We start from the raw sequence: 26415 nt of genomic DNA, 5'->3' as shown, positions 1-26415 counted from the left end.
ATTCCCCTCAAACTCTCTGAATTCGCAGCCTGCTGTCCTACAGGTTCTGGTTGGAACGTTATAGTCCGGGAACCAGAAGGCCCAGGTGACCCCCCGTGACCTGCAAGGGCTGGCTATCCCAAGAGCTCTTGCTTCTTGTTTCAGATGGGCGCCAGGAGCACAGAGGGGGCTACAGGAGCTGTCTCACTGCCTCCCCTCGGGCAGGAGCTGCCACCAGTTTCGTAACTTAGCTCTCCCAGCTTATCAGAGACTGTTTGAAAGACCCTTCCCCCCTGCTGCAGAAGGATGGCCTACGTGCCCAGCAAATGCTGCACAACCGTCTCCTCCCCTGAGCCATGCTGTCATCACGCGGAGCCCCAGGTCAGGGCACGCGCTGTTTCATGGGGTCCAAACCACATTCAAAGAACTCATCTCCTATGACATAAATATTTTACAGGCCTGTATAAGAAATGTGATTCTGATCAGAGATAAGAGACCTGTGACTGTACTGGATGATGATGGTGAAGAAGATGATGATAAAAATGAGCACCTATGCCAAGCACTGCACTAAGTGCTTTATATGGATGCCCTAGGAGGCAGGTACCCCTAAACTCATCTGACAGAGAATGATGCTGGTTCAAGGTTAGATGAGGTCACTGCAGAGCAGGGACGTGCACCTGTGTTGTCCTGACCATGTGCCCTGCTCTGAGGTCGCTGACAGCGTGTGTTGAAACCAAAGTATTCCTTAGGGACGACAGCTTCTCTGATTCAATGGTCATGTCTAGGCAGTGGTTAAAACCTAGACTGGCATGTGGGGGAGGCATCCCCACTCTCTGATCTCTCATTCCACACAAAGGCAGCTGATTTGAGGAAGGACACTAGGTGAATGGAGGGGCAGCAGGGAAATGGAGGGGGCAAAGGCATTGGTCTTTAGACTGCAGCTGACCCTTGAACAACTCGGGAGTTATTCTAAGTGTAATGTACAGTCGGTCCTCCGTATCTCCAGTTCCTCTGCATCTGAGGATGCAACCCCGGACCACATACACTGTAGAATTTACTATTGAAAAATACCCACGTCAACTGCATTCAGTTCACTCCCATGCAGGCACCTCTCCTGGCAATTTCTGGGGACCCCACTGCTCTACAACAAGTTCATTTCTCTCATCTGAGCAGGTGTGGGCCCTGGACTTTAACTCCATGACCCAGTGGCAGGCTCTGTTCACCCACACAAAATGCTCCAGACCAAGGGGGTATCTGCCCCCTCTCCCTCCTGCCCTACCCAGAAAAGTACTGAAGTTTGATGACCCTCTTTTCACTGTTGCTTACACTCCCAAGAGTAGTACGGAATGGAGGATTTGCTGATCCCTATCTGCATGCAGAGTGCTGACTGCCTGTGTTGTATGGTTTCACAATCCCAGAAAAGGGCCCTGATGTCCCCAGTGCCTCTTATGTTTGCTCTTGGATGCTCAAGTTTCTTTTATTAAGGACTCAACTTTTTATTTCACAAATAAGAGGAGACAACATGCATGATCTCCTACAGAGACAACAGATTTATACTACAGTGTAAATGATTAATACAAAGCCCTTGGGAGAGAAGGTTTTGATTGGTGGGCTGGAGAGAGAGTAGATAAATACTTGACTTTACAACAAGCTTATGCCTATGATGGTTAGACCTGAGGCATATAACAGTTCATCTACTTCCCATTTCAAATTAGAAACCTAAGCCTCTGACATTATTATGTACCTGAAGGAAAGGTGGACTAAGAGCCAAAAGGCAGGGACCAGACTCCTAGCCCTTTCATTTACTAGTTGTGTGACCTCAAGAAAAAAGTCATGTCGCCACTCTGAGCCTCAGTTTCTTCACCTGTAAAATGGGGATAGGGTCAAATGGGAGAATGTGAGTGAAAGTGCTTTATAAATTCTAAAGCACTGGTGAATGTCAGGGCCACTGTCACTGATCCCAGTAGAAGTAGCATCACTCTCCACCAGCACCCTTGTTCGGGGCTGCCCCTGGCAGGGGCTGCATTTGTACCTGCCCAGTGGGACTTAGCGTGGCCTGGTGTCTGCAGCTGGCTCCACCTGTCTGTATCTAGGCTGGGTCATTGTCCACTCTTGTACCCTCAGTGCTCAGCACAGGTTGGCACAGAACAGGAGCTCAGGAAATGCTGGTTGAATCACAGTGACTTGGTTGCAGGCCCACAGCAAGTGGGTGCCCCAGCCGGGTTGGCTGCCCAGCCTTGCAGAGTTGGGGGGAGGGGTCAATCCCCACCAAAGCAAGTGCAGGCTTCAGAAGTGGTGCTGGGGCTGAAAGCTTTCTGGAACAAGTCCCCCTAGTGACACAAAGTCTGTTCATTTCTGAGACCATGGAACTTGAGCCCCCATCTCTGCCCACAACACAGGAAGGCATCTAACAGCAGTCCTGGGAATGCACCGACACAGCCATGTGTGAATGGGAGGCTTTTCCTGGCTTCTTCCTAGGGCTCTGCAGCTACAGGTACGTGCATGCTTATGGCTTCATTTGATCTCCTAAGGCCTCTGGGAAGTGCTGGGGCTCAGGTATGAGGGGCACATCTGGGGCTTGACTTAGGCCTTGCAAGTGAGGCCAGTCCCCTTCCAGGGGACCTCCACTGGCACCAGGAAGTCAACGGCCACTTTTGATCTTTTCTGTAAAAGGGAACGCCATACTCTTAACACAGAGAGCCAATGGTTTTCTTTAAAAACACCATCTATTATAATCCCTCCAGAATAATTTGTTTCTAATTAGAAACATCCCATCATTTCAGTGGTGATTAATGCCTCTGGTCTTGAAACTGAAACATCTCAATTTCTGATTAAAAGACACTCTGTCTTAGAAAGAAATGTGATTTCCTCCTCTCCCAGTTTCAGTGACACCTCCCTCCCCACCCCACCCCCAGGTTGAATACATGGGCCCAGCATTTAGTGGGAAAAAACAATGATTCGCCCAGATCTGGAACTAGCTAATATCCCAGGAGGGCAGGCAGCTGCATGGCAGTTTCCAAACAGAGCAGAGCAGTAATACTGCCCTCAGCAGGGTTGGGAATGTGAAGTCGGTCTCTCGGATGGGATCCTGGTTAGGGTTCAGCCATTTGCCGAGGCTGGGGGAGGGAGAAGGGGCTCCAAATCCCCTCCAAGCCTGTCCTGCCTCAGCAAGGTTCTGGTGCTGTTCTCAGGCACCCTTACCCAGCTACAGAAAGGGCTGGATGCCAGACCCTTCCCGAGGGATGCTTGGTCCTTCTCACTTCAGGAAGTGCAGGACAGCACCTGTGTTGCCTGTCTTTGGGCTGGCCTGTCCATCATCTCCCTGGAGATAGGCTTATCTTTCTCAACAGCACCTTAGGGCCAAGTGATAGGAGATTGCTTGGAAGGAAGATGTCAAAGTGTCCAGATACACTGGAAATCTGACAGTGTTCAGACTTCTTTCTACTTTCCTTTTGGGCAACTTGTTTGCTACCTTCAAAGTCTGGCATGTGGGAGGTTTGGATGCTGGTTACAGGAGGGTCATTCACGATGATTGGTTTAAAAGTGCACTGATCCCAATTGTGTGACAAGGGCACAGCAAAAATAACACATCAATCAGAAAGTAAATCCAGTCTGAACAAGTGAAAATGTCAGGGGAAGATCCATCCTCTGGAATCCACTTCTGGCAGCCTGGTCACCCAGTGAGTGAGGATAAGGGCCCCATGGGACCGGTATCCGTCCCAGTTCTCCAGAGCAGGCACAGGGAAAAGCAACGGACAGATTTCTACTGCTGTGCTGGGGTGGGGGTGGGGGGCGTGCCAGCCTACCCAGTGATGGCGGCTGAAGAAGGCAGTGGCAGTGAGGCGAACAGCTGGGGTGGGGTCTCTAGGTTCAGTTCTATGCAGTCCCCACCACCGCCAACCCTTGTTCCCAGTGTGTGCACGAGTGCACACACATATATACACACACGCTGCCTTCCAGGTCAGTGTCCCTGCAGTTCTTGGCCGGGAAGAACTAGTCTGCCCTGGGCCCTGGCTCTGGCCAGACCTGCTTGGGGGGGAGCAGCTGGCACCAGTTCAGGCCCAGTGCTCGCCCCAAAGGCTGGATGCACACTGATTGGATGCCATTGGATGCCAACCCCTGACAACAGCCCAAATCTGTACATGCCCTTGATCTTTCTTGTTCTTGCTTCCAGGGATAGCTGATCAAGCTGGCTGTGGCAAAAGCAGGCACTGTGGCCTTCCAAAGCCCTACTGTCCTGAAGGCCAGGAGGTATTATTCTCCTCGGCTGGCTAGGAAGAGAAAGGCCAGCTAAAGGCTCTATTTTCCTGGAAGCCATGCCCGAGGGGCTGTGTTGGGGGGTGGAGTTTGCCAGAATGTGTGCCCACGTCCTCGGCTGAGGAGGGGGCCAAGTGCTGCATCGAACTCCTCAGGCACTATTCACACCCTTCCTTGGACGTTCTGCTGCTCCCAGGACCAGGAAGTTCAAGGCATTTAGGAAGATAAAAGTGTCCACCTGGTCCTAAAAACCAGAACGATTAGGCTGGAGAAACCTAGGCAACGCCCATCTGCAGGGCACCACCCCATTACGGCGACTCTGGAGCCCTCGCTCTGTGTCCACCATGTGGACGGAGCTCTGAATTGGGGTTCAGAAGCCTGGATTCTGTCAGAGAGGAGTGGCCAAGTCACTTAACCTCTCTGAACCTCTGCTCCCTCTTCTGTAAAACGGGGATAAGCACCCTCACAGGAGAGGGCTGGTGCTGGGCCGCGCAGGGGTCACTGCAAAGAGAAACCAATGCTGGGGCCCCAGACCCCCACGGGTCCGTGCAGCCCAGGCCTGAGCTGACCCCTCCCCCTCACCTCTGCTCTCTGCCCAGGGACACCTGTGGCCACGGGAGTCACCCTTTACTAGTACAGGCTGCATTTAGGGTGTGACCACAAAGACCCCTCAAGTATAATGACAGCTTTATTCTAATTCACACCTGGACTATGGAATCCAGGCAACATTATTCTGCCTGGCCAGGCAGGTAAATTAAAGCATAAAGTGGCTGAAGGAGCCAGGGGAGCTGGAGGACTGCAGCCTGGGGAGATGCACCCGCCCCTGCTAGGCCCCAGGTCACAAAGGCCACGTGTGGATATAGGCCATGTTGCCGGATTTCTGTAGATAGCCCCAAATCCAGATTTTCAGGTGAAATTTTCCCATTTTTGAACGTTAGCAATCAATTCCAAACTGTTTAAGATATTGCACAGGCCACATAAAGCCAGCGGCTCTCAGGCTGCCAGTGTGCAGCCTTCGAGCACAGATATCAAGAGAAGCAAACGGGGAGCTTCCAGTTGCTGAGACCAAAAGGAAACAAACACACTCTAGGCTCTCGTTGGAAATTTTCGTCAGAAAATCAGACATCAGAAATTTTACAGTGTTTGGGAAAAGGCTCTAGAAGACCCACTGGATGGTTTTCAGGGGTGACAATGGTATCTATCTCAGGTATGGGTCAAATATATCAGGTGAATGAATAAAGCAAGGGTTAAACAGCAGAGAACGAATGCTGTTCACTTAAATGCTGTTTAACTCTCTTGCCCCAAGGCTCTGGGAGATGCTGTCGTCAGTCCTCACCCCAAGGGCCCTTTCTCCTCCTGCATCCTCCAGGCCCTTGCCCAAGGGCCCTGGAAACAATGAAGTGCTATTTGCCCACAGCCCCCTCTGCATCTGCCTGAGGACAGACTCCCACCATTGAGGCTGTCTCAATGGCTGGGTGGCCAAGCCCACTGCAGGATGCACGGGTCCCAGACTGGCACCCATTGCACCCCTTCCTGCTTTGGGGGCACTCAGTGCCCTTCTGAATGCACACCGTGTGGGGTCACCAGCAGGTGCAGAGTTGGGAGAGAAAGTGAATTCACCTGGTGAGACTGGGACCACCTTGTTAAACTGGGGCCCACGGTGAGAGAGCTGAGCTCCCGCCTCTTGAGTCGCCCATGCTGCCCAGGGCAGGATGGAAGCGCACATACTGCACTCACCTTGGACCAGCCCCCTGTTTTCCACTCGTAGCAGCCAGAGTAGTCCTCACAGGGCTCCTCAGCTCTCGGCCTCGTGGATGCATCGCATTTTCCTTGCGAGTTGGTGCATGTCACAGTTCGTTTCTTTGTCCCTTTACCACAGCTGGCAGAACACTGCAAGATACCATTCCGGAGACTGAATCCAGTCCAATCTGGTCAAGTCCATCAACACCTGAACATCTGTTAAGTACCTACCATGTACCAGACCCAGTGCTGAGGATGCAAGGATGAGGATGCTATGTTTCTGTCCTCAAAAAGCTCCTGGTCTTTTAGAGTCTTATGCACATGGTCCGAGCTGGCTCCTCCCAGCTGGCCTCCAGGTACCCGTGCTGAGCCAGCCTGGGGCAAAGGCATCAGTTCAGGGGGGAAAAGGAGGAGATGGAAAGCAAAGCCACAGGTGACTCTGACATAAGGCGGCTGGCAAGCCCTGCAGAGAGCTCTAGCGATGGTTTTAATGTGAATGCCAAGAATGGTAACAGGGCAATATTCCCTGTGCTATTTTTCTTCTTGGGAAACATAGCAAGAGATGGTGTGGGGAGGGGACCTGAATAGTGCCTGAGGGGTGACAAATGATGCGTGAGCCCTGAGAGCTCAAGATTCCCACGCCCTTAGGCAGCAAGATCCACAGAAACAGTGACAAGAGATGGAGGGGTGACAGGGCATAAACATGGCAGACTTAGGGGTGGGTCTGGAGCCTGTTCCTGGAGTATTCCCAGCCTACCGCCTGGGCTTGGGGAGGGAAGGTGCCTGGCTTGCAAGAGTGAGTGCTGAGTGCTTACCCACCTCAAAACAAAGCACAAGGAAGAGTGGACCCTTGACCTTGGGGGAGAACATGACTGACTTGACCAGCAAGCATAGGTGACATGGCCTGGGAACCTGGGGAGCCCACCCTCTGATTTGTTGTGTGCGGAAGCCTAGTCCCTACCGTGGAAGCAAATACGTAGCACGCAGAGATGGTGGGCTGAAGGCTGGATTCCACCAAATGCACTGACACGATGAGACCCACGCTGCCTGAGGAAATTCTGAGGGGGATTTCCTCCCAGCAGCTGGGTCCCAGAGATACCATGGGGGGTCCCCACCAGCCGTAGTAGGACAAATGGAGCCCCAGCAACTCTAACTTCTGTTTTTACACTTGCTTGATTTACCAAAAATATGGGAGGCTATAGCAGTGATTTTTCTTGAGCTACAACAAACTTGACTTTTAAGAAGTTCCACTATGTCCACTGAAAAAATGCACATAAAGGACAAATGTCATTCTTTTTATTTGTTATTAACATTTACCTCAAAATGCTATCTAGCTTTATTTTCCCTATGAATTCAACCTAGCTCTCCATCTGCAGGTCCTGTTCTTATTTATTTATTTTTTTGAGACTAATTTAGACTGGTTTGTTTTAGAAGAAATACACATGCTTCACAGGTGGTTGTGGTATAACCTGGGGGGAATTGGGAGAGCTCATGTATTTGATCTTCTGTGTGGGTTTTAAAGGGACTTCCTTGGTGGTCCATTGGTTAAGAATCTGCCTTCCAATGCAGAGGACGTGGGTTCAACCCCTGGTCGGGGAACTAAGATCCCACATGCTGTGGGGCAACTAAGCCTGCGCGCCTCAACTAGAGAGCCTACGTGCCGCAAACTACAGAGCCCACGTGCTCTGGAGCCTGCGCACCACAACTACAGAGCCCACACGCCGCAAGTACTGAGCCTGCATGCTCTGGAGCCCACATGCCACAGCTAGAGAGAAGCCTGTGCGCTGCAACAAAGAGCCCGCGCTCTGCAACAAAAGATCCCGCATGCTGCAGTGAAGATCCTGCATGCTGCAACGAAGATCCTGCATGCTGCATCTAAGACCTGACGCAGCCAAAAATACATAAATAAAACATATTTTTTAAAAAATTTAAAAAAATAAAATAAAGGGACCTCGAATGCAAGGAATCAGTCCCTGGCAGGCTTTACCCACAGGGCCTCCCAGGGCAGGATGGGTGGGGCCTGGAGGGCTGCTGCAGGAACCCCTGGGTTACTGCACTGAAGGCCCATCCTTCTGCTTCTCTGTGTGGCAATGCTTTCTGACCATTTCATCAGCTCCACGCTCACCGTCTGCCTCACGGGCTCCTCCCTGGCACCAGCACCCATACCACTGGCTCCTTCTGCAACTAGGGGCCTACTCACCCCTTCTGCTTGAGTTCCTGCTTGGTCTCTCTCTACTCTGTGTTCCTTGCCTCTTCCCTTGAATTTTAAACCCTCAATATCCAGCCTATTTCTTGACCAAGCCCTGGCCTGACCCCTTTTGACCAGCAGCCTATTGGTTGGAAGCCTTCAGGAAGGGCAGTGCTGCAGGATGGGGTCACCTTGGAAGGGACCTAGGAGGGTGATGTTCGGCTTCTCTCTTGGCTTCTGATCCAGGGATGGGAACAAGAAGTTGAGGACAGGAGAGAGTTGCTACCTTTTGCTTCCTCCTCAATATTTTTTTCCTCATTCTAATGAAGTTGGGAAGAAGTTGGGGAGTAGTGGTGACAGTGATCAACACTGCTGGCTGAATACAGGCAAGACCATCAATAAAAACTCACCCACGAGAAATTTAAACCCATTCGTTTCCAGAAGAAGAAATGTTAGAGGGGCTTCTGTACTTGGAAAAGTGGAAGGAATACCAGTTTTGTGAGCACCTCATGGAGGAAGGATTTGATTCTGAGTCAAATGTTTAGAAAAAAGCATTTTTCTTGAGCCTGAGCTGAGCCAGAATTAGACTGATTGGTGTGGATACTATTTCAGGATTAGGATTAGGCAACACATAGATATAGGAATAGGGATGGAGATATTTCTTTAAATCTTGCTCCAATTGTCTCACACTTTCCAAAATGGTGCTCTTCAATACTGTAATGATAGTTGATTATGTCAGCCTCGTTTATTTTGTTAAGGAGGCATTTTTCCCCCATAAGAGACCTATAAATGGAAAATTTATGGTTTTGATCTGATAAAGCATAAATCTTGTTTGGATTAAGAACCAGGTGATCAAGGCCCTAAGGCTCATGGCAAGGGAGAGAGACTGCACGCCTGCCCCTACCCTTCTAGCAGGCATCCCCCTCCCCAAAAGTCCACTGAATGTTAAACTTATTAACCTAGGTACATGTAAAGAAAAACAATTTTTTAATGTTAAAACTCTTTCCTTTTCCTAAAATATCTTAAAGGATAGGCAAAAAATGCCTGTCTTTAAATGGGTACACGTCAAGATCTGCCTAAAACGTAAACTCAGTTTTAGAGCAGCCAAGGGCAGACTTTTCGTTCATTAAAAACGGGCTGAATACTTTCTTATTCAAAATAATTCCAACTGCTTGGCAATAAAAAGGAACTTTAAAAATATTTTCCACACTGAAGAGTGTCTTGGATTTAGCCTTTCTGACTTTCCTAGAACACGTTTGATGGAGGACCTGAGGGAAGCTTGCCCTTTATTCAGCTATTTTTTTTGTTTCATAGCCAAACAATCAAAATCATTAATGCAAACTCAATGCCAAGCCTTGAAGGATGATATTACCGAAGATAAAATATTTCTAGGATCAGTCTTCAAAGTTAAAAATTAAGGCTTAATTGACCTCTTTCCAAAATGTTTTATGGCATGAGATTTGTAACCGACTCACACACTAAAAGCTGTCCTTCCCAACATCTTCCTGCCTCTTGCAAAGGCAGCTCCACAAAGACTGCCATGGAACTGAAGGGAAGCCTTTGAAACCACCTTCCCAACCTGACCACCCTACAGTTCCAAAGTGCACAAAAGAGATTAAAAGGTGTTTATTTGTCTACCTGCCTACCTACCTATCTCCTATGCATCTATCCATCCATCCATCCATCCATCCATCCATCCATCCATCCATCCATCTATATTTACATGAGAATTTTCACAGGAAATGGGACCAAACAGTACTGTGATATACATTATCAAAAAAACACACTATCCACGTTTTTTTGGCCACGTTGATATCTCTGATGGAATTTGAGAATATGTGACTTAGAACATGGCTTTGAGCTGCTCTGGGGTCTGGCTAGGACTGTGATACGTGAGGGTGTGTCAAAAACAGCAGGGAGGGAAAGGAACCATTTTGGGGTCACTACAGACAAGGCCCTGAGGCCCTGGTGGTGGTTTCAGTACTGGCGGCAGCCCAGGCACCCACCTGTGACCACTCTGACGCCTCCCAGATGGACAGGCAGTCCTGGCCTTCGCAGCTCTGCACTGCCGATGGCCGGGGCACCGGGCAGTAGAGGGGCCGAGTGGCGACGTGTGTGCCATTCTGCAGCTGGTACATGCAGGTCACTTCCCGGTGCTGGATGCCCTTCTCACAGGTCGCTGAGCAGGGGCTCCACGGGCCTGCCACCCACCTACCCGGAAAGAGAAAAGACAGTGAGAGAACAAAGGGCCTTCCAGACAGATGGTGGAATTGTGGGCCTGCTGTGGGAGGGAAGGAGACAGACTCAGCTTTGCAGTCGGCTTTGGAAATAATTCCGGAATATCAGAGCAGAATATCAGAGCTATCTGAGTAGAGTGGTTCAGTGGCCTACTCAGTACAGAAATCTTTCTGCAACTGCCCCCCACCCCCGCCCCCCACCACAACGGCAGACTGACTTATTGTCCCTACGTCCCCCTCTTGCTGTCTTGTGCCATCTTTGTTCAGTGGGGTGTGAGTGGACACGAAGCTGACCACATCCCAGCAGAAGCTTTGAGTTACTATGTGGTTTGTCTCTCACTCTTCCTGTCCTCTGCCATGAGAACAGCAGGTCCAATACAGGGGTCGCCTGACTGCTGGGCTCTGTAATAGCATGATGCTGTTGTACCCCACAGAGATATTGGGGTTGTTTGTCACTGCAGCAGAAGCTGACTGGCACAGCCCTCGCCAAAGACACCCCAGTCCCAGCTTAAACACATCAGGACTCCTTGCTTTCCAAAGGGTGGCGGGCCCTCCTGAGTGGGGACTGTCATTCTCGAGGAGGCAACCTGTGGGCCGTGGGAAGACTAGGCTGCTGAGGCCATCAGCTGAAAGTGCTCAACTAAGACTTTGTCTACCTGCCTAATATTTCAATGATCCCAATTCTGTCAGGTCTCTGTTGGCCTTAGGGTGTTGGAAAGGGGCTAGGCAGTTTGGGAATGATGATTTCTCAGGACACAAACAGGGCTTTGAATGCCCTTTTAAAGACTCTCTGTGCTCTGGTTCGTGGACGAGACTCAAATATTCCCAGCTCCCAGGAGCTCACTACTTGACAAAGCAGCTCCATCTGGATGGTCAGCCCTGATAACCACTCAGTTCTCACATCAGTCAGAATCGTCCTAAATCCCACCTGAAACCAAATCTGATGAGGCCATCCCACTGTTTGGAAACATCTAGGTTCTGATGATGAGGCAGTGAACGAAACAAAGCCCTGCCCTCTGAGTCTTCCTATTCTAATGAGGACAAACAGTAAACGGATGAAAAATGTACAACAGAATACAATATAATGTAATAGAGTGTATATAACATATATGCAGAGAGAATGTGCCACACCATAGTAAGTGCTTTAGAGAAAAGTAATGCAGCACAGGGCAGACCAGCAAGGAGATGAGGGGGGTTGGCACTATTTTATTCAAGGTGGCAAGGATGGCCTGGCATTTGGGCAGCGACTGGAAGGAAGTGAGGCATAAGCCCTGTGCTCTGTGGGAGAAGACTTGCAGGCAGAGGGCATAGCAGGTGCAAAGGCCCTGGTGGAGGGGTGTGCTGGCAGGGCTGAGGGGCAGCCGGGAGTCCAGTGTGGCTGGGGGAGGGGGTGAGCAGGAGAGGGAGGGACATGAGAGGGAGCAGGGGGAGATTATGCAGGGCCTGGCTGGCTGCTGTGGCTCTTGCTTGAATGAGATGCAGTCCTGGAGGGTTTGGAGAAAGGAAGACACGCCTTCCAGGGCCACCCTGACTCTGTGTGGCTACCAGCCTACAATGGGTAGGGGTGGCAACAGGGAGAGTGGGGAGGAGGCTACTGCAATGGTCCAGGTGGGAGATAAGGGTGGCTTGAACCAGCTGGGGGTAGTGGAGGTGTTGGACTAAATGTTGAGAAGATGGGGCTACCCAGGCCCCTCCCTCCATCCCGACATGGTTTCTCCTTGTCCATTGGGGCAAGCTCAGGCCACCTCATCTAGAGCTCATCTCCAGTCCCCTTGGCAGAGCTCATCACTCTGCCCTTCATGGCCCAGGGACTAACTCCAGTGAAGCTCCTCTTGTCAGACCCCTTGCTCATGCTGCGGTGGATGGAAACACAGTGCGGGCCTCGGGATATGAGGACAAGTAACATACTGCCTGCAAATTGCTTATGGCAGCACCTGGCATACATAAGCCCTATAACATAACTAGTATTGCCATTATTTTGTGTTTCCTTGGTGGGAAATGGAGACTTCCCACATGCATGCAGCCTTGCTCCCATTTCAGTACCTGACAACTGCTTAAACATCACCGAAAGAATCAAACCAACTTCTACCCGTTTTGTTCCCCTTTTAAGTTTTCTCTTCTCTTGATCAAAATAATTTGCAGACTCTCAATCCATTGTAAGTCTCTAATCAGTCACTACTGTTCTTAAAATGGACTGATTTGTCATGGACAGAATGGTCCAGATGTGATCTGAAAGCAGCAAGAGAGAATGTGATGATTTTCTCTTTAAATGGGGACTTGTTTTCATGAATACTCCCCAACTCTGCACTATTTCTTTTCTTTTTTTAAAGCAACCACATTGTACCTCTGTTAGTGCCTACTATGTTTTTCTCTCTCATGAACTGACTCTCAGCCAGATCTCCTTTGTCCTGGCCTTTTACAATCAACTTTGTGAATATAAATGTTAGGTTTTAGGTTGAGACCTGTTCGGTATTATTGTGCTGACCCCAACTGTGAAATGGCTTAGAATTCTGCTCCTGTATTTTGTATTTCCTGTGCTTCCCAGGGCCGAGCCTCGGAAGTGGGACCTCTATGTCACACTCATGGGACTGTCACTGCCCTGGGCATGCGTGCCATTGCCATAGGGTACCAGCGTCTCCATTCCTGGCCACACAATCAGAGCATGTATTCTAGGGAATGTGGACGCCAACTCTGTTCACACAAAGGTCACATCCAGGACACCTGGGGGAATGGTGAACTGCTGGGAGGACTCAGCAGTCCTGCCTCGGGGGCTCCTCCTGCCCCATCACTGGCTGGAAAAGTCAGATCTGTGGGGGTCAGATTCCCGTAGAGCTGGGAGGGACCGCCAGCCCTCCAGGTTCTCCTCTCCTTTACCTCTGGTGTCTGGTGCTTTGCAAAAGGATAACAGAATGGAAAAGAGCCCATGCATCCCTCTTCCTCTTTCCAGAAGAATCCTCAGACCTATCCCCGCCTGAAACGTGTGACGAGCCGCCGACAAGACGGCTCTTTGTCACAGGTGCACCTGCTTCAGGTTATCGGAGCTATTTTTCAGCTGGACCTTTTTGCTTCTGATCTTGACAAACACCTCAGTGAGGTATGGGGAGAAAAAGTGGCCTTCCTAAAACTTCGTTTTTGGTGGCTGAAAGAATCCACGTCCCCTGAAGGACCTTGGTTGCAGGAGGCCCATCTAGGGCAGTGGGATGACGTCGCACACCCAGACATCAGAGTAAAATCCCATTGATCCCAAGTCTAGTAACTTGGGAAAGGCCTGCAGTTCCACACAACAATGTATATTACAATTACAATGTAAGTCTGAGCTTTTTTCACTCTTATCCTCTGAAAACCTTAACAGCGACATTCATTAGCCAAGTTTGAGTTAGCAGTTCTTCTTAAAAGCAATAAAACTGTAATTCTTGATGAAGCCACCATTAACACTTCCCTAATCCAGGCCCCTCCCCTGTTCCCATGGGGTCAGGACAGCCTCTCCTGTCCAGCACAGGTGTAGCTCCTCTGCACATACTTCAAGTTCAATCATTCTAATCGGGTACAGTTTTCCACCATTATCTGTGGTTTCACTTTCCCCAGTTTCAGTTACTGAAAACATTAAATGGAAAACTCCAGAAATAAACAATTCATAAATTTAAACTGCACGCTGTTGTGAGCAGTGGGATGAAATCTCCCAACAACCCAATTGGTCCTGCCTGGACATGAACCATCCCTTTGCCTGGCTTATTCACGCTGTATAGGCTCCCTGCCGGTTAGCACAGGAAATACATAGTATGTAAGTATCTATAGGGTTCAGTACTATCATGGGTTTCAGGCATCTACTGGGGGGCTTGGGATGTATGGCCCGCAGATGAGGGGGGACTACTAGGCCTTGGGCAGCTCTGTCACTAGCTGAGACCCTATATTCTTTTTTAATTGCTGCTGTAGCAAATTGCCATAAACTTAATGGCTCAAAACAGCACAGATTGATTATCTTACATTTCTAGAGGTTGGAAATCTGACGTGGGTCTCACTGGGCTAAAATCAAGGTGCTGGCAGGGCTGTTTCCTTCTGGAGACTCCAGGAAGACTCTGCTTCCTTGCCTTTTCCAGCTTCTAGACACTGCCCCTATTCCCTGGCTTGTGGTGCCTTCTTCAGCCTTCAAAGCCAGCAACTCAGGCCGAGTTCTTCTCACATCGCATCACTTCAACCTTCTCTTCTGCTTCCGTCTTCTGCTTTTAGGACCCTTGTGATTACACTGGACCCACTCAGATAATCCAGCATAAGCCGGCTGATTAGCAAACTGTATTAGTTTGCTAGAGCTGCCGTGAAAAGTACCAGAAGCTGGGTGGCTTAAAACAACAGAAATTTATTCTCTTACGGCTCTGGAGGCCGGAAGTTAAAAATCCAAGTGTTGGCAGGGTGGGTTCCTTCTGAGGACACTGAGGAGTCGGTTCCATGCCTCTCTCCTGGCTCTGGTGACATCTTTCAGGGGAGACCCATGCAACCTAATTCCACCTGCAGCTCTAACTTTCCTTTGACAAGTAACCTAACACTTTCATGAGTTCCAGGGATTAGGATGTAGACATCTTTGGGGGTCATTATTTTGCCTACTACACGCATCACATTAACAGTCCTGAGAAATTTTATCTTACGTTCAAAATTCAGTTTCTATTCAGTCTTGATTTGGCTGAGACTTAAACTAGGTAAAGATCTCATGAAATCTGCTGAAATGTGACAGTCTCACAAAGAAACAATGGCATCTTCAGGATCACATTCTTCTAACACAGTTATTTTATGTTGAATATAAAGTGAATCTCAAGTATAGATAACCAAAAAGAGTACACTGGTGGGTCATTTATTTTCAACAACTTCATATTGTAAAAAAAATGTGAGCTGTTGTATTTCAACACAACAAGTGTTCAAGATAACAAGTGGTCTGTCCATGGTGTCAACTTTATCCATCTCCAAAATGAGTCAGTAGTAAGGATCTGGCATTGACTGGGCACCTAATCTGTGCCTATCTCTGAATCAGGAACGTTCCTTACATTAGCTAAATTAATCAAAGTAAGGAAACTAGATGACTGTATGTGATTCTCTGAGCATCTGTTATAGAGACATGCAAATTCCAAGCATAACATCAAATATGCTTGTAAAATACCATGTATTTTACATGTAAAATACCACAGCATGAAAAGAAGGATATGAAACAGTCCAAAAGCTCCAGAAAGCTGCAGGGCAGGTTAAAGAGATTTCTGCTACTGGGATGGTTACTTTGTCCAACCTCATCTTATCTGTCCCCCAGACACGTGGGTATCAACTTCATGCCAAGCCCTGAATCAAGGGCCAGGGCACTCAGCTCAGCGTCCCACCTTCACAAAGCTCAGTCAAGTGTGTGGTCCTTGGGGGAGAAGGAAGCATGTAAACAGGCAATGTCTTCACTATCTGCTAAGTGCAGCGGAGGAAATGGAGCTTGAGTTGGGTCCTGAAGTCAAAGTGAAGTTGGCCAACCAAAGAAGCAGGGCTCAGTGCTCTGACAGACAGCGCCTGCCCATGAAGTGTTGAGGAACAACTGCGAGTTTGGGATGGCCAATCCTTGGAGGGTACTTCAGGGTGGGTAAGAGGGAGGTTTCCTTGGGCAGTATCCAGTAATCATGTGCCCTGGGGCAAGATGATGGTTTTCATGAAGGCAGTGGAGAAATGGAAAACAGGCACTGATATAAGACTATGAAAGGGTTTTGACAGGGCTTTGGGTATGTGGGGTCATGGAGAGAAAGGAGGCAAGAATCAAGCTCAGGATTTTGACTGGTCCAGAGGATGCTGGTGGTGCCTCCACTGGGAGGGAGAACACAGGGAGGGGAGTTGGCCTGGGGGCAGAAGGGTGGGCACCACTTTGAAGGCAGTCGCTGGGTCGCTGAGTGGTGCTGGGAAGGGTCTGCAGGTGCAGTCCTGGCGTTCAAGGGTGCTGCCTGATTGGAGACACAGGGTTGGAAGTCAAAAGCAATAAATCCTGGTAGACATCAAGGGTAAGAACAACTCATCCAGGGAGCTTATACAGGAGGACAGAGGGCAGGGGCAGGGGCTGGGGAATACAAGCACCTGGGGTTGGAATCAGTCATGGGAGGCTCTGAGGAGCAGGAGAAGAGGCGACGAGCAAGGCTAGGGAGGGCAGGAGGACGGTGCAAGAGACGCCAGGAAGGGTTGGTTGAATGAGGCTTGAAGAGCATCCCCTGGATTTAGCCATGAGGACAGGTTGCTGACCCGGGGGAGAACTGGGGAGAAGGGTTGCCAGTGCTGTAAATGCAGAGTGGAATGAAGGTGAAGAGGAGAGGCCTTGCGGGCGCCCCTTAGCAGATTTGGTTTGATGCCTACAGAGTGGGCTCCACAGACCCTCAATCTTGGGGTGACACCCAAGCTTTGGAAACAAGACCTGATGCGAGCTGTCTCATGACTTGGGAGCCTCTGGTCAAGCAGACTGCGCGTGGGCGGGAAGCATGAGTGAGAACGTGAGAGGGGACATCTGCGTGAGAAGGAAATGCTGCGAATGGCTGAGGGCTGGAAGCAGTGGCTCCAGGACAGACAGGGAGCTTCCTCTCGTGGACCCATCTGTCTAGAAAGGCCACTCCTGCCCACTGGCAGTGCCCCATGGAAGTCATCTGGGCCAAATGGCAGAGTAGATGACCTGTGGGAGACCTGTGCCACGTCCGAGACGCAGGAGGCCAGCAGGGGAGGGAGGCCAGGGACCTGGCGGTGGGCAGCATGTGTGAGGGGAAGGCTCGGCCTCAGCCAGGGCTTGGCTGCTGTCTCCCCTTGGGATTTGGTGACCTGGGTCAGTGGGCCAGTGGGTCAGTGCACCTTGATAAAGAGTCTGGCCTGAAGAGTGATCCTGTCCATTCCTAGCCCAGGAAGGCTCAGGCAGTCTGATTTGGAAAGCAAACAGATCAAAGATCTCATTTCTCATTTCTCCTCTGCCAAGAGAGAGTTTGAAGGAACAGGCCTGCATTTCCCCCTGTGGGTCAGCCCCATGTCTCCAAGGTGTCCCTCCCGTTTGTGCCCAGTCCTTTCCCACCACCATCTTGCCTTCACACCCACCTGAACTCCCAGAGGAAGGTGGCTCAGGGCCTGCTGGTCTTGCTTCACGGATGGAGAAACCGACTTGGAGAGACAGCAAGACTGGCCTAAGGCCCGCTAGCTATTAAGTGGGTGGGTCCTCTGTGCCCCAACCCAGAAGCTTCCTTTTTGTATTTATACAATCTTGCTCTGGTTAGGGAATACCTGACCAACCTCATCAGGATGCCCTGAGAGTAAAAGGTGCCCACTTACTAGAATCAGACATTCTTAAAGTCTCAGAAGGTCACATTCAGGACGCTGGTGTCAGATGGGCCTGGACTTGAGTCCACTCCACCAACTTGCCAGCTGTGTGACCTTGGACAAGTCAGTACTCAAGCCTCTGCCACACGGTCAGCGCAGGCCTCGCACTTTATGGGCCTGATAACTAGCAGCTGTTATTATTGCTGTAACTATTATTCTCAGTCTAGGCATCCATCTCATTCAGAGGAGCTGCTATTCCTCAAAGCCCTCTGGAATGGGCAGTCTATGTGGGCATTCGGAACCAAAACAAATTAGTTTTAATTTTTAAAAAATTTTCAATAAATTTGTGTGATTCAGATGAGAGGAATATGAAAAACCTGTTTGAGTGCTGAGTCCTATAACTTGGTGCAAGTTATCTCTCTCCTCTGAGCACCTGGCCCTCATCCATAAAGCAGGGGCAAGAACTGGGCGAACAGCTGTGAGGACCCGATGGTGACCTTACGGCAGGTAAAGGCCCCAGGGAGATGCCTGCAGGGGAGCTCCAAGGATGGGAGTCTCTTCCCTCTCTCCCTGGTGCAGGGCTGCTGGCCCCTAGGCTGTGAACGTCTGGCCAAGGTCAGGCTAACACCGCTCTGCCTTCCCGTGGATGACAAGGCCTCTCCCAGGGCACCCGGGCTGTGGTCACCACGTGTGCCGCCAGCCTGGGGTGAGGAGACGTGGCAGAGGCCGGCTGGCCAAGAGCCGGGACCTCCTGGGCCTTGTCCCAAAAACACCACGGAGGACTCGGCAGCGACAGACTCTCTGTCTGCCCGAGCCACTCTCACAGCTCAGGGCAGATTGGAGCCAGCAACTCCGTTATGAGAACAATCAAAACACATGTGCCATTTAAAGTCTCCGAAGATACGTGGCTGCTTTTATTGAACAGATGTCTGTGAAAGGAGTGGGGTAAGGAGGTACAACCGGGACTTAGCAAGCTGGGCTGTGATGTTCTCCCAGGGGACAGAGGGGGACGCTTTAGAGCTGCATACGAAGTTTCAATTCAGCATTTCTCCATTTAAACTTGAGAATTATGAGTTCTCATATATATTTCCCTGAAAAGTAATATTATTCACATATTTGTTTTTTATAGGAGGAAATGAGAGCCTGGAGTGCATGATGAGGAGCGAATACATCGGCCTGTGCGTGTGAGCTTCTGCTGGAGGACATAATTCCATCCTGAAATCAGGCTGGGTCAGGGTCTGAGAACTTGCTGCGTTTTCCTGAAAAGGTTCTTGAGTCACTGTGGTTAGTTTTCAAGTGCTGGGGAAAGGAAGAGAAAGGAAGGAAGGAAGGGAGTGAGGGAGGGAGGGAGAAGGGAAGGAAGGGAAGACTTCAATGCTTTGCTAAAACATGGCTTAAGGGAAAATGTTTTAAGAATGATTTCTCTAGATATTGCACCAGCTAACCGTTTCAGGAGCTTCCTATGTGCCAGGCAATGTCCTCAGCACTTAACATGATTCAAATTATTTGATACCTGTAACAATCCTTTGGAGAGCCATTCTACAGGTGAGGAAATCAAGGCACAGAGAGGTTAAGTGGCTTGCCCAAGGTCATACATTAGCAAGTAGAAGAACTATTTTAACAGTTCCATTGAGACATAATTCACATACCATACAATTCATCCATGTAAAGAGAACAATTCAGTATATTCTGAAATATATTGTGGTGGTGTGAAATCACCACCACAATCAATTTTAGAATATTTTTATTACCCCCAAAAGAAACTCCACACCTCTTAGCTGTCATCTCCCAATACATGCCCCCCTCCCATCCCTCTCAGCCCCAGGCAATCACTAATCTACTTTTTGTCTCTATAGATTTGCCTCTTCTGGATATTTCATATAAATGGAATCACATAACATGTGGTTCTTTGTGCCTAGCTTCTTTCACTTAGCATAATGTTTCCAAGGCTCATCCATGTTATAGCATCTATTAGTATTTCATTCCTTTTTATCATTGAATAATACTTGATTGTATAGATACACCATGTTTATTTATCGGTTCATCAGCTGATGGACATTTGGGTTGTTTCCACATTTCGGCTATTAGGAATAATGCTGCAATGAGCATCTGTGTACAATTTTTGTGTGGACATATGTTCTCATTTTTTTGAGTATATACCAAGGAGTGGAATTGCTGGATCGTATGCTAATGCTAAGTTTAACAATTTGAGAAATGCCAGACTGTTTCCAAAGCAGCTACACCATTTTGCATTTCTACAGTAGTGTATGAAATTCTAAATTCTCCACACTCTCATAAATTTTTTCTATTATCTATCATTTTGATTATAGCCATCCTAGTGGGTGAGAAGTGGTATCCCATTGTGGTTTCATTTTACTGTGGTAAAATGTATACAAAATTTACCATTTTTACCACTTTGCAGTGTACACTTCAGTAGCATTAAATACATTCACATTGTTGTATAACCCTCATCATTCTCTCCCAAACTTTTCATCTTCCCAAACTGAATTCTAGATTCATTAAACAATAACTTCCTATTCCCCTCTCCCCCCAGCCCCTGGCAACTATCATCCTACTTTCTGTGTCTATGACTTTGACTGCTCCAGGTACCTCATATAAGTGGAATCAAACAATGTTTGTTCTTTTGTGACTGTCTAATTTCACTTAGCATAATGTCGTCAAGGTTCATCCATGTTGCAGCATGTGTCAGAATTTCCTTCCTTTTGAAGGCTGAATAATATTCCATTGTACACATGTAACACATTTCATTTATCCATTTGTCCAGAGAGGGACACTTGTGTTGCTTCCACCTTTTGACTATTGTGCATAGTGCTGCTATGAAGATGGTTGTACAAATTTCTGTTTGAGTCCTTGCTTTCAGTTCTTTTGGGTATATACCCGGAAGTGAAATTGCTGGATCACATGGTAATTCTGTGTTTAATTTTTTGAGGAACCACCATACTGTTTCCCACAGTGGCTGTACCATTTGACATTCCATTCAACAATGTAGAAGGGTTCCAATTTCACCACATCCTCACCAACACTTATTTGCTGTTTTTAATAATAACTATCCTCATGGGTATGAAGTGGTTACCTCACTGTGGTTTGATTGGAATTTCCCTAATGATTAGTGATGATGAGCATTTTTTCATGTACTTATTGGCCATGTGCATATCTTCTTTGGAGAAATGAGTAAACATGTTCTTTGCCTATTTCTTAATTGAGTGCCTTTTGTTGTTTAGTTGTAGGAATTCTTTATACATTCTGCATATTGCTTCTTTATCAAGTATATGATTTGCAAATATTTTCTCCCATTCTTTGGGTTGCCTTTTCACTTTGTTGATTATGTCCTTTGATACAAAAAAGTTTTTAATTTTGAAGTCCAATTTATCTATTTTTCCTTCTGTTGCCTATGCTTTTGGTGTCATATCTAAGAAGTCATTACCAAATCCAATGTAATGAAGCTTTTTTCCTATGTTTTATTCCGAGTTTTATCTTTAACTCTTATATTTAGGTCTTTGCTCCGTTTTGAGCTTATTTTTGTACATGGTATAAGGTAAAGGTCCAACTTCATTCTTTTGTATTTTGATATCCAGTTTCCCCAATACTACTTGTTGAATTTCATTGTGGTTTTGATTTGTATTTCCCTGATGGCTGATGATGTTGAGCATCTTCTCATGTGCTTATTGGCCATTTGTGTATCTTCTTTTGAGAATGTCTGTTCAATTTGTGTTCTACTAAATGTGTGAAAAACATGTTTCCTATTGTTAGTGACACAATACTGTTTTACTAAAGAATTGCATAATCTGAGAAAGTTTCAATAATAAAGAAAATTGACATTAGCAAAAAAAAAAAAAAGAATGTTCAGATGATTTGCCCATTTTTTAATTGGGTTATTTGTTTTTTTTATTATTGAGTTGTAAGAGTTTTTGATATGGTCTAGATAAAATTATTTTTTCAGATATAAGATTTATGAAAACATTTTTTTCCCTTCTTTGGGTTATCTTTTCATTTTCTTCATGGCCTTGAAGAACAAAAGTTTTAAATTTTTATAATGTTCAGTTTATTTCTTTCTTTCGTTGCTTGTGCTTTTGCTTTCATATCTAAGAAACCATTGCCTAATCTAGAGTCAGGAAGATTTATGCCTATGTTTTCCTGTAAGAGTTTTATAGCTTTAGCACTTACATGTAGGTGCTTGATCCATTTTGAGTTAATTTTTTGTCTATGGTATAAGCTACGGATCCAACTTCTATCTTTTGTACGTGGACATCCGGAGTCTCAGTACCGTTTATAGAAAAGATGATTCTTTCTCTATTGCATTGTTGAAAATTAACTGATAGTAAATGTGAGAATATTTATTTACTCATTTATATTACATTGTTCTATATGTCTCTCTTTATGCAAGTCCCATACTGTCTTGATTACTCTAGTTTTGTAGTAATCTTTGAAACTAAGAAGTATAAGTCCTCCAACTTTGTTCTTATTTTTAAAGATTGTATTGACTATTTGGAACCCTTTGCAATTCCACATAAATTTTAGGATCAGCTTGTTCATTTGCGCAATAAAGACAGCTGGAATTTTGATAGGGATTTATGTTTTATCAGTAGATCAATTTGAGGAGTATTGCCCTCTTAACAACACTAAGCCTTCTAATGGGATGTATTTAGATATTCATTAACATCTTTCAATAATGTTTTGTCATTTGCAGTGTATAAGTCTTTTGTTAAATTTATTCCGAAGTATTGTATTGTTTTTGATGCTACTGTAAATGGAACTATTCTCTTCATTTCCTTTTCAGACTATTCATTGCAAGGGTATAGAAAAAGAATTGATTTTTGTATATCATTCTCACATCCTGTAACCTTGCTCAACTCATATGTTAAAAACAACAAGCCCAAAGTGGTATCATTTGCCCCCCATGAAAGCAAACAAATACTTAATTACAGTTTCAATCCCTTCCAGAAATGTGACCTTTAAGAGTCAATCTGAAATTTCCTGATCAACACTAGTGAGGTAATGTTATGATAAAGCCCTTCCCTTCCCCCAGAAGAAGATGGTCTGGATTGAAGCAATCTTTTCTTTTGTTAATACTTTTCTTGCCCACCCTCTTTCTGCCAGTAAAAATCTCCCATTTGTACAACCCCTTGGAGTGCTCTTCTAGTTGCTAGATGGGATCCTGACTGATGCATGAGTTGATAAATAAAGCCAATTAGATCTTTGAATTTACTCAGATGAATTTTGTTTTTCCAGAAAATATATTAGTTCTAGTAGCTCTTTACTGGATTCTTCAGAATTTTCTATATGGAAGATCATGTCATCTGCAAATACATAGTTTTACATCTCTAACCTAGATGCCTTTTTTTTTTTTTTTCATTTTCTTGCCTCATTGCCCTGGCTAGAACCACCAGTACAATGTTGAATATAAGCAGTGAAAACAGACATTCTTGTCTTGTTCCTCTCTTAGGGGAAAAGCCTTTAGTCTTTCACCGTTAAGTATGATGGTTCCTGTGGGCTTTTGGTAGATCCCTTCATGAGGTTGAGGAAATTCCCGTCTATTCCTAGTTTGTTGAGTGTCTTGATCATGAAAGAGTATTGAATTTTGAAAATACTTTGTGTGTGTTTGTGTTAATTGAGACAATAATGTGGTTTTGTCTTTTATTCTACTGATGTGATTGATATATTACATTATTTGATTTTCAGATGATAAATGGACCTTGCATTCCCAGCATAAGTTTCCACTTGATCATGGTATATAATACTTTTTATATTGCTGGATTCAATTTACTAATATTTTGTTGAGGACTTTTGTGTCTATATTCATAAGCAATATTGGCATGTAGTTTTCTTGTGATGTCTTTGTCTGGTTTTGTTATCAGGGTAATACTGGCCTCATAGAATGAGTTGTAAAGTGCTTTCTTTTCTACTTTTTGGAAGAGATTGTGAAAAATTGATACTAATTCTTCCTTAGATGTTTGGTAAAATTCACTAGTAAAGCCATCTGATCCTGGGCTTTTTTTCTGTGGGAATTTTTTTATTACTAATTCAATCTCTTTACTTGTTATGGGTCTGTTCAGGTTATCTATTTATTCTTGAGTCAGTTACAGTAGTTTGTATTTCTAGGAATTTTGTCTGTTTCATCTAATTAATATAACTTTTTGTTATACCAGAATATTTTTGGTTTTTCAATATAGTAACACCAAATCTCCAGATAATAACAGGAACAAGTAGAGGCTGTTTGAGGGTCACATGCACTAAGGGCACTGTGTTGTTTAGGAAGAGGCTAGCGATTCTGAGTACTTTGGACTCTACTTAAACCATTACAGTTAAGGTACCTGGGTCACATTTAAGGATAACCATCAAAAGAACAGAAATATAATCCACAGCTTCCCAAAAATAGGGAGAAAAAAAGAAATGTTAATTGTTAGTTCTGAATATTTTGTAATTTCCAAAATCATTTCCTCCTAACCCATGAGTTATATATATTTTTAATTTCCAAAAATATAGAGAAAAGTGGGTCACTATCTTTTTACTGCTTATTCCCAATGTAATTTTCTTGTGGTCAGAAAGCATGGTGTGTTTTGTTATCTTGGTTACCATAAATACAGCCTTATCAATCAGTGGGAATGGGGTGAACTAGCCATTACATAATACAGAGGAGAGGCAACAGGTTATCATATGGAAGAAATTAATTCATTGTCTCAGCTCATACTATACAGAAAAAGACATTCTGGATGTGTTAAAGTCTTCTTATATGCAAGAAAAGCCAAACCTTAAAAGTTCTGGAAGAACACATAGGAAAACATATTTGTAGTTGAAAAGTCAGGAAGAAATTGTCAAACACGACAAAAGAAGCACAATTCCTAAATTTAAAGTTAACCAATTTAACTAAATTAAAGATAAAAGCTTCTACTCAAAGACACCATAGGTGAAAAAAGAGGCCTCAAATAAGGGAAAATATTTATAATCCAAGATGTATAAAGAATGCTCGTAAATCAATTAGTAAGAGATAAGTAGCCCAACAGGATAATGCGCAAACAACAGGAGGATAAATCATAGAAAAAATATAAATATCCTCTTAACACATGAAAACACTCAACCTCACTACAGCACAGGGGAATTTAAAAAAATCAAACAATGAGGCACCATTTCCTCCCCACCAGATGGCAACACTACAAAGTCTGACTAAACCAAATTTGTTCATGACTGGAGCAATGGGAGCCCTTACAGTGCTGGTGACACGGTAACGCTAGGTTAAGCCTTTGGAGGAAAGCTCAAGGTGTGCAGACCTATGACTGTGTAATTACACTTCTGTGATACAACTTGCACATGTGTCTAAGGAAACTGGACAAGGATGGTCACTGCATAATTGTTTACATAAGCCCCAACTGGCAAACAACCCAAATGTCCATCAATGGCAAATGACTAAATACCTAAGATGAAATCATATAGAGCAAAGAAAATGGGTGTACCAGTGGCAACATGGCTAGATCCCAAAGGCAAGATGAACATACATACGCTCAGAGCCTGTTTAAATGCACCAAACAATACTCTCTTGTTCGTGGATATATGCATATATGGTAAAAGTTTGAAAATTAGCGGAGGAAGCATACCCACTAATGGAGGAGGGGAGAAGAATAGCACTGGGAGGGGTCAAGGGGGACTTTTAACGTATCTGTATTATATTATTTTAATAACATGCTATTACTTTAGATTACTTAAAATATGGCAATCATGAAAATTTGTTAAAATTGGGAGGTGTGGGCATAGTTGTTTATTAGTTAAACTCAGACTTTTCTGTACATATAAACATTTTTATAAGAAAAATGCTTACACAACCCAGAGCCAGGTCAGTATGTACTAACTGACCTTGACTTCTGAGAGTGGCAGCGACTGTGGTCAACTGAGAATGAACACGGTGCCTGTCCTGGGAGCCACCGGGCTCCAGCCCACAGTTGCCATGTGGGTCAAGTATTGCCACATCTTTCCTTTTTAAAAGTAATGTTGAAAATTCAGAGTCTTATTGCAATCTGGTTTTAAAATGTTGGAAATGAACTCTAAAACCTTAAGACGCCTGTGCAGGCCAAGCCATGTCTGCTGTGGAATTTGGTTCCGCAGCCTCTGGTCTAGGACTTCTCACTTTAATTTTCCAAGGAGGCAGCTATGGTGGTTCTGAACCTAAACCAGAGAGGCTGGATGTGTGTCTTCCTCTGGCTCTGACCTGAAGAGGCCACTCTATACCACTGGCTCGCCGCACGGGTCCTCCGTCAATGCTTTGTCCCCACCTTCCTGTAATTTGTCTTTTGGTTGGCTTAATAGGTGAGTCCCAAGAATTTTGTCCTAAAACGATAAGGAAAAAAAGACTCCCCCAGATTCATGATGTGACATGGTTTTCCCAAGACAGCAGTCTGAGTGGTACCAATTCGAAACCAACACCAAAATCCTGAAGAGTGGGCTGTAGAAATACCCAGAGGCCTGAGTAACGCCAGCAGGAGCCCCTGCCCAGCTGGCCCAGCTGCCCAGCCCCACAAAATTATTCAACATGAAAACATGCAAGCAGATCTCCCTGACATTCCACCCCTGCCACTGCCTCGCTTTGGCTATGAAAATGCTCAGAATTTCACAAGATTCTCTGAAAATGTTCCTAGGGGGAGTTCTCCAGAGTTGGAGTGAGCCAGCTCTGTGTCTTCTGGAAGGGGTACAGAGGGGAAAGGCCGTTGT

At 46.1% G+C, this 26415-nt stretch overlaps 1 protein-coding gene across 5 annotated transcripts in view; it reads right to left on the bottom strand.

The window, feature by feature from the left end:
- The window catches only part of ADAMTS17 (ADAM metallopeptidase with thrombospondin type 1 motif 17), a 346090-nt gene that overhangs the window by 15157 nt on the left and 304518 nt on the right, over window positions 1–26415 (bottom strand). For 4 of the 5 annotated variants that reach the window (XR_011075535.1, XM_068556841.1, XM_068556842.1 and 1 more), the window contains 2 exons: window positions 10171–10375; window positions 5974–6126 (listed from right to left, as the gene is read on the bottom strand). Coding sequence is in view for 4 of the 5 variants with exons in the window: in XM_068556841.1 (XP_068412942.1) it covers window positions 5974–6126; window positions 10171–10375 (358 nt within the window). In the remaining variant the exon portion in view is untranslated. Of the gene's footprint in view, window positions 1–5973; window positions 6127–10170; window positions 10376–18581; window positions 18957–26415 lie in introns of those variants that run through there. The other variant, XM_068556846.1, reaches the window with a different exon arrangement.

Source organism: Eschrichtius robustus, chromosome 1 (assembly GCF_028021215.1).
Source record: "Eschrichtius robustus isolate mEscRob2 chromosome 1, mEscRob2.pri, whole genome shotgun sequence".
Classification (NCBI taxonomy): Eukaryota; Metazoa; Chordata; class Mammalia; order Artiodactyla; family Eschrichtiidae; genus Eschrichtius; species Eschrichtius robustus.
Note: the sequence above shows the minus strand (reverse complement) of the source record. Positions and strands in the feature narration are given on the sequence as shown.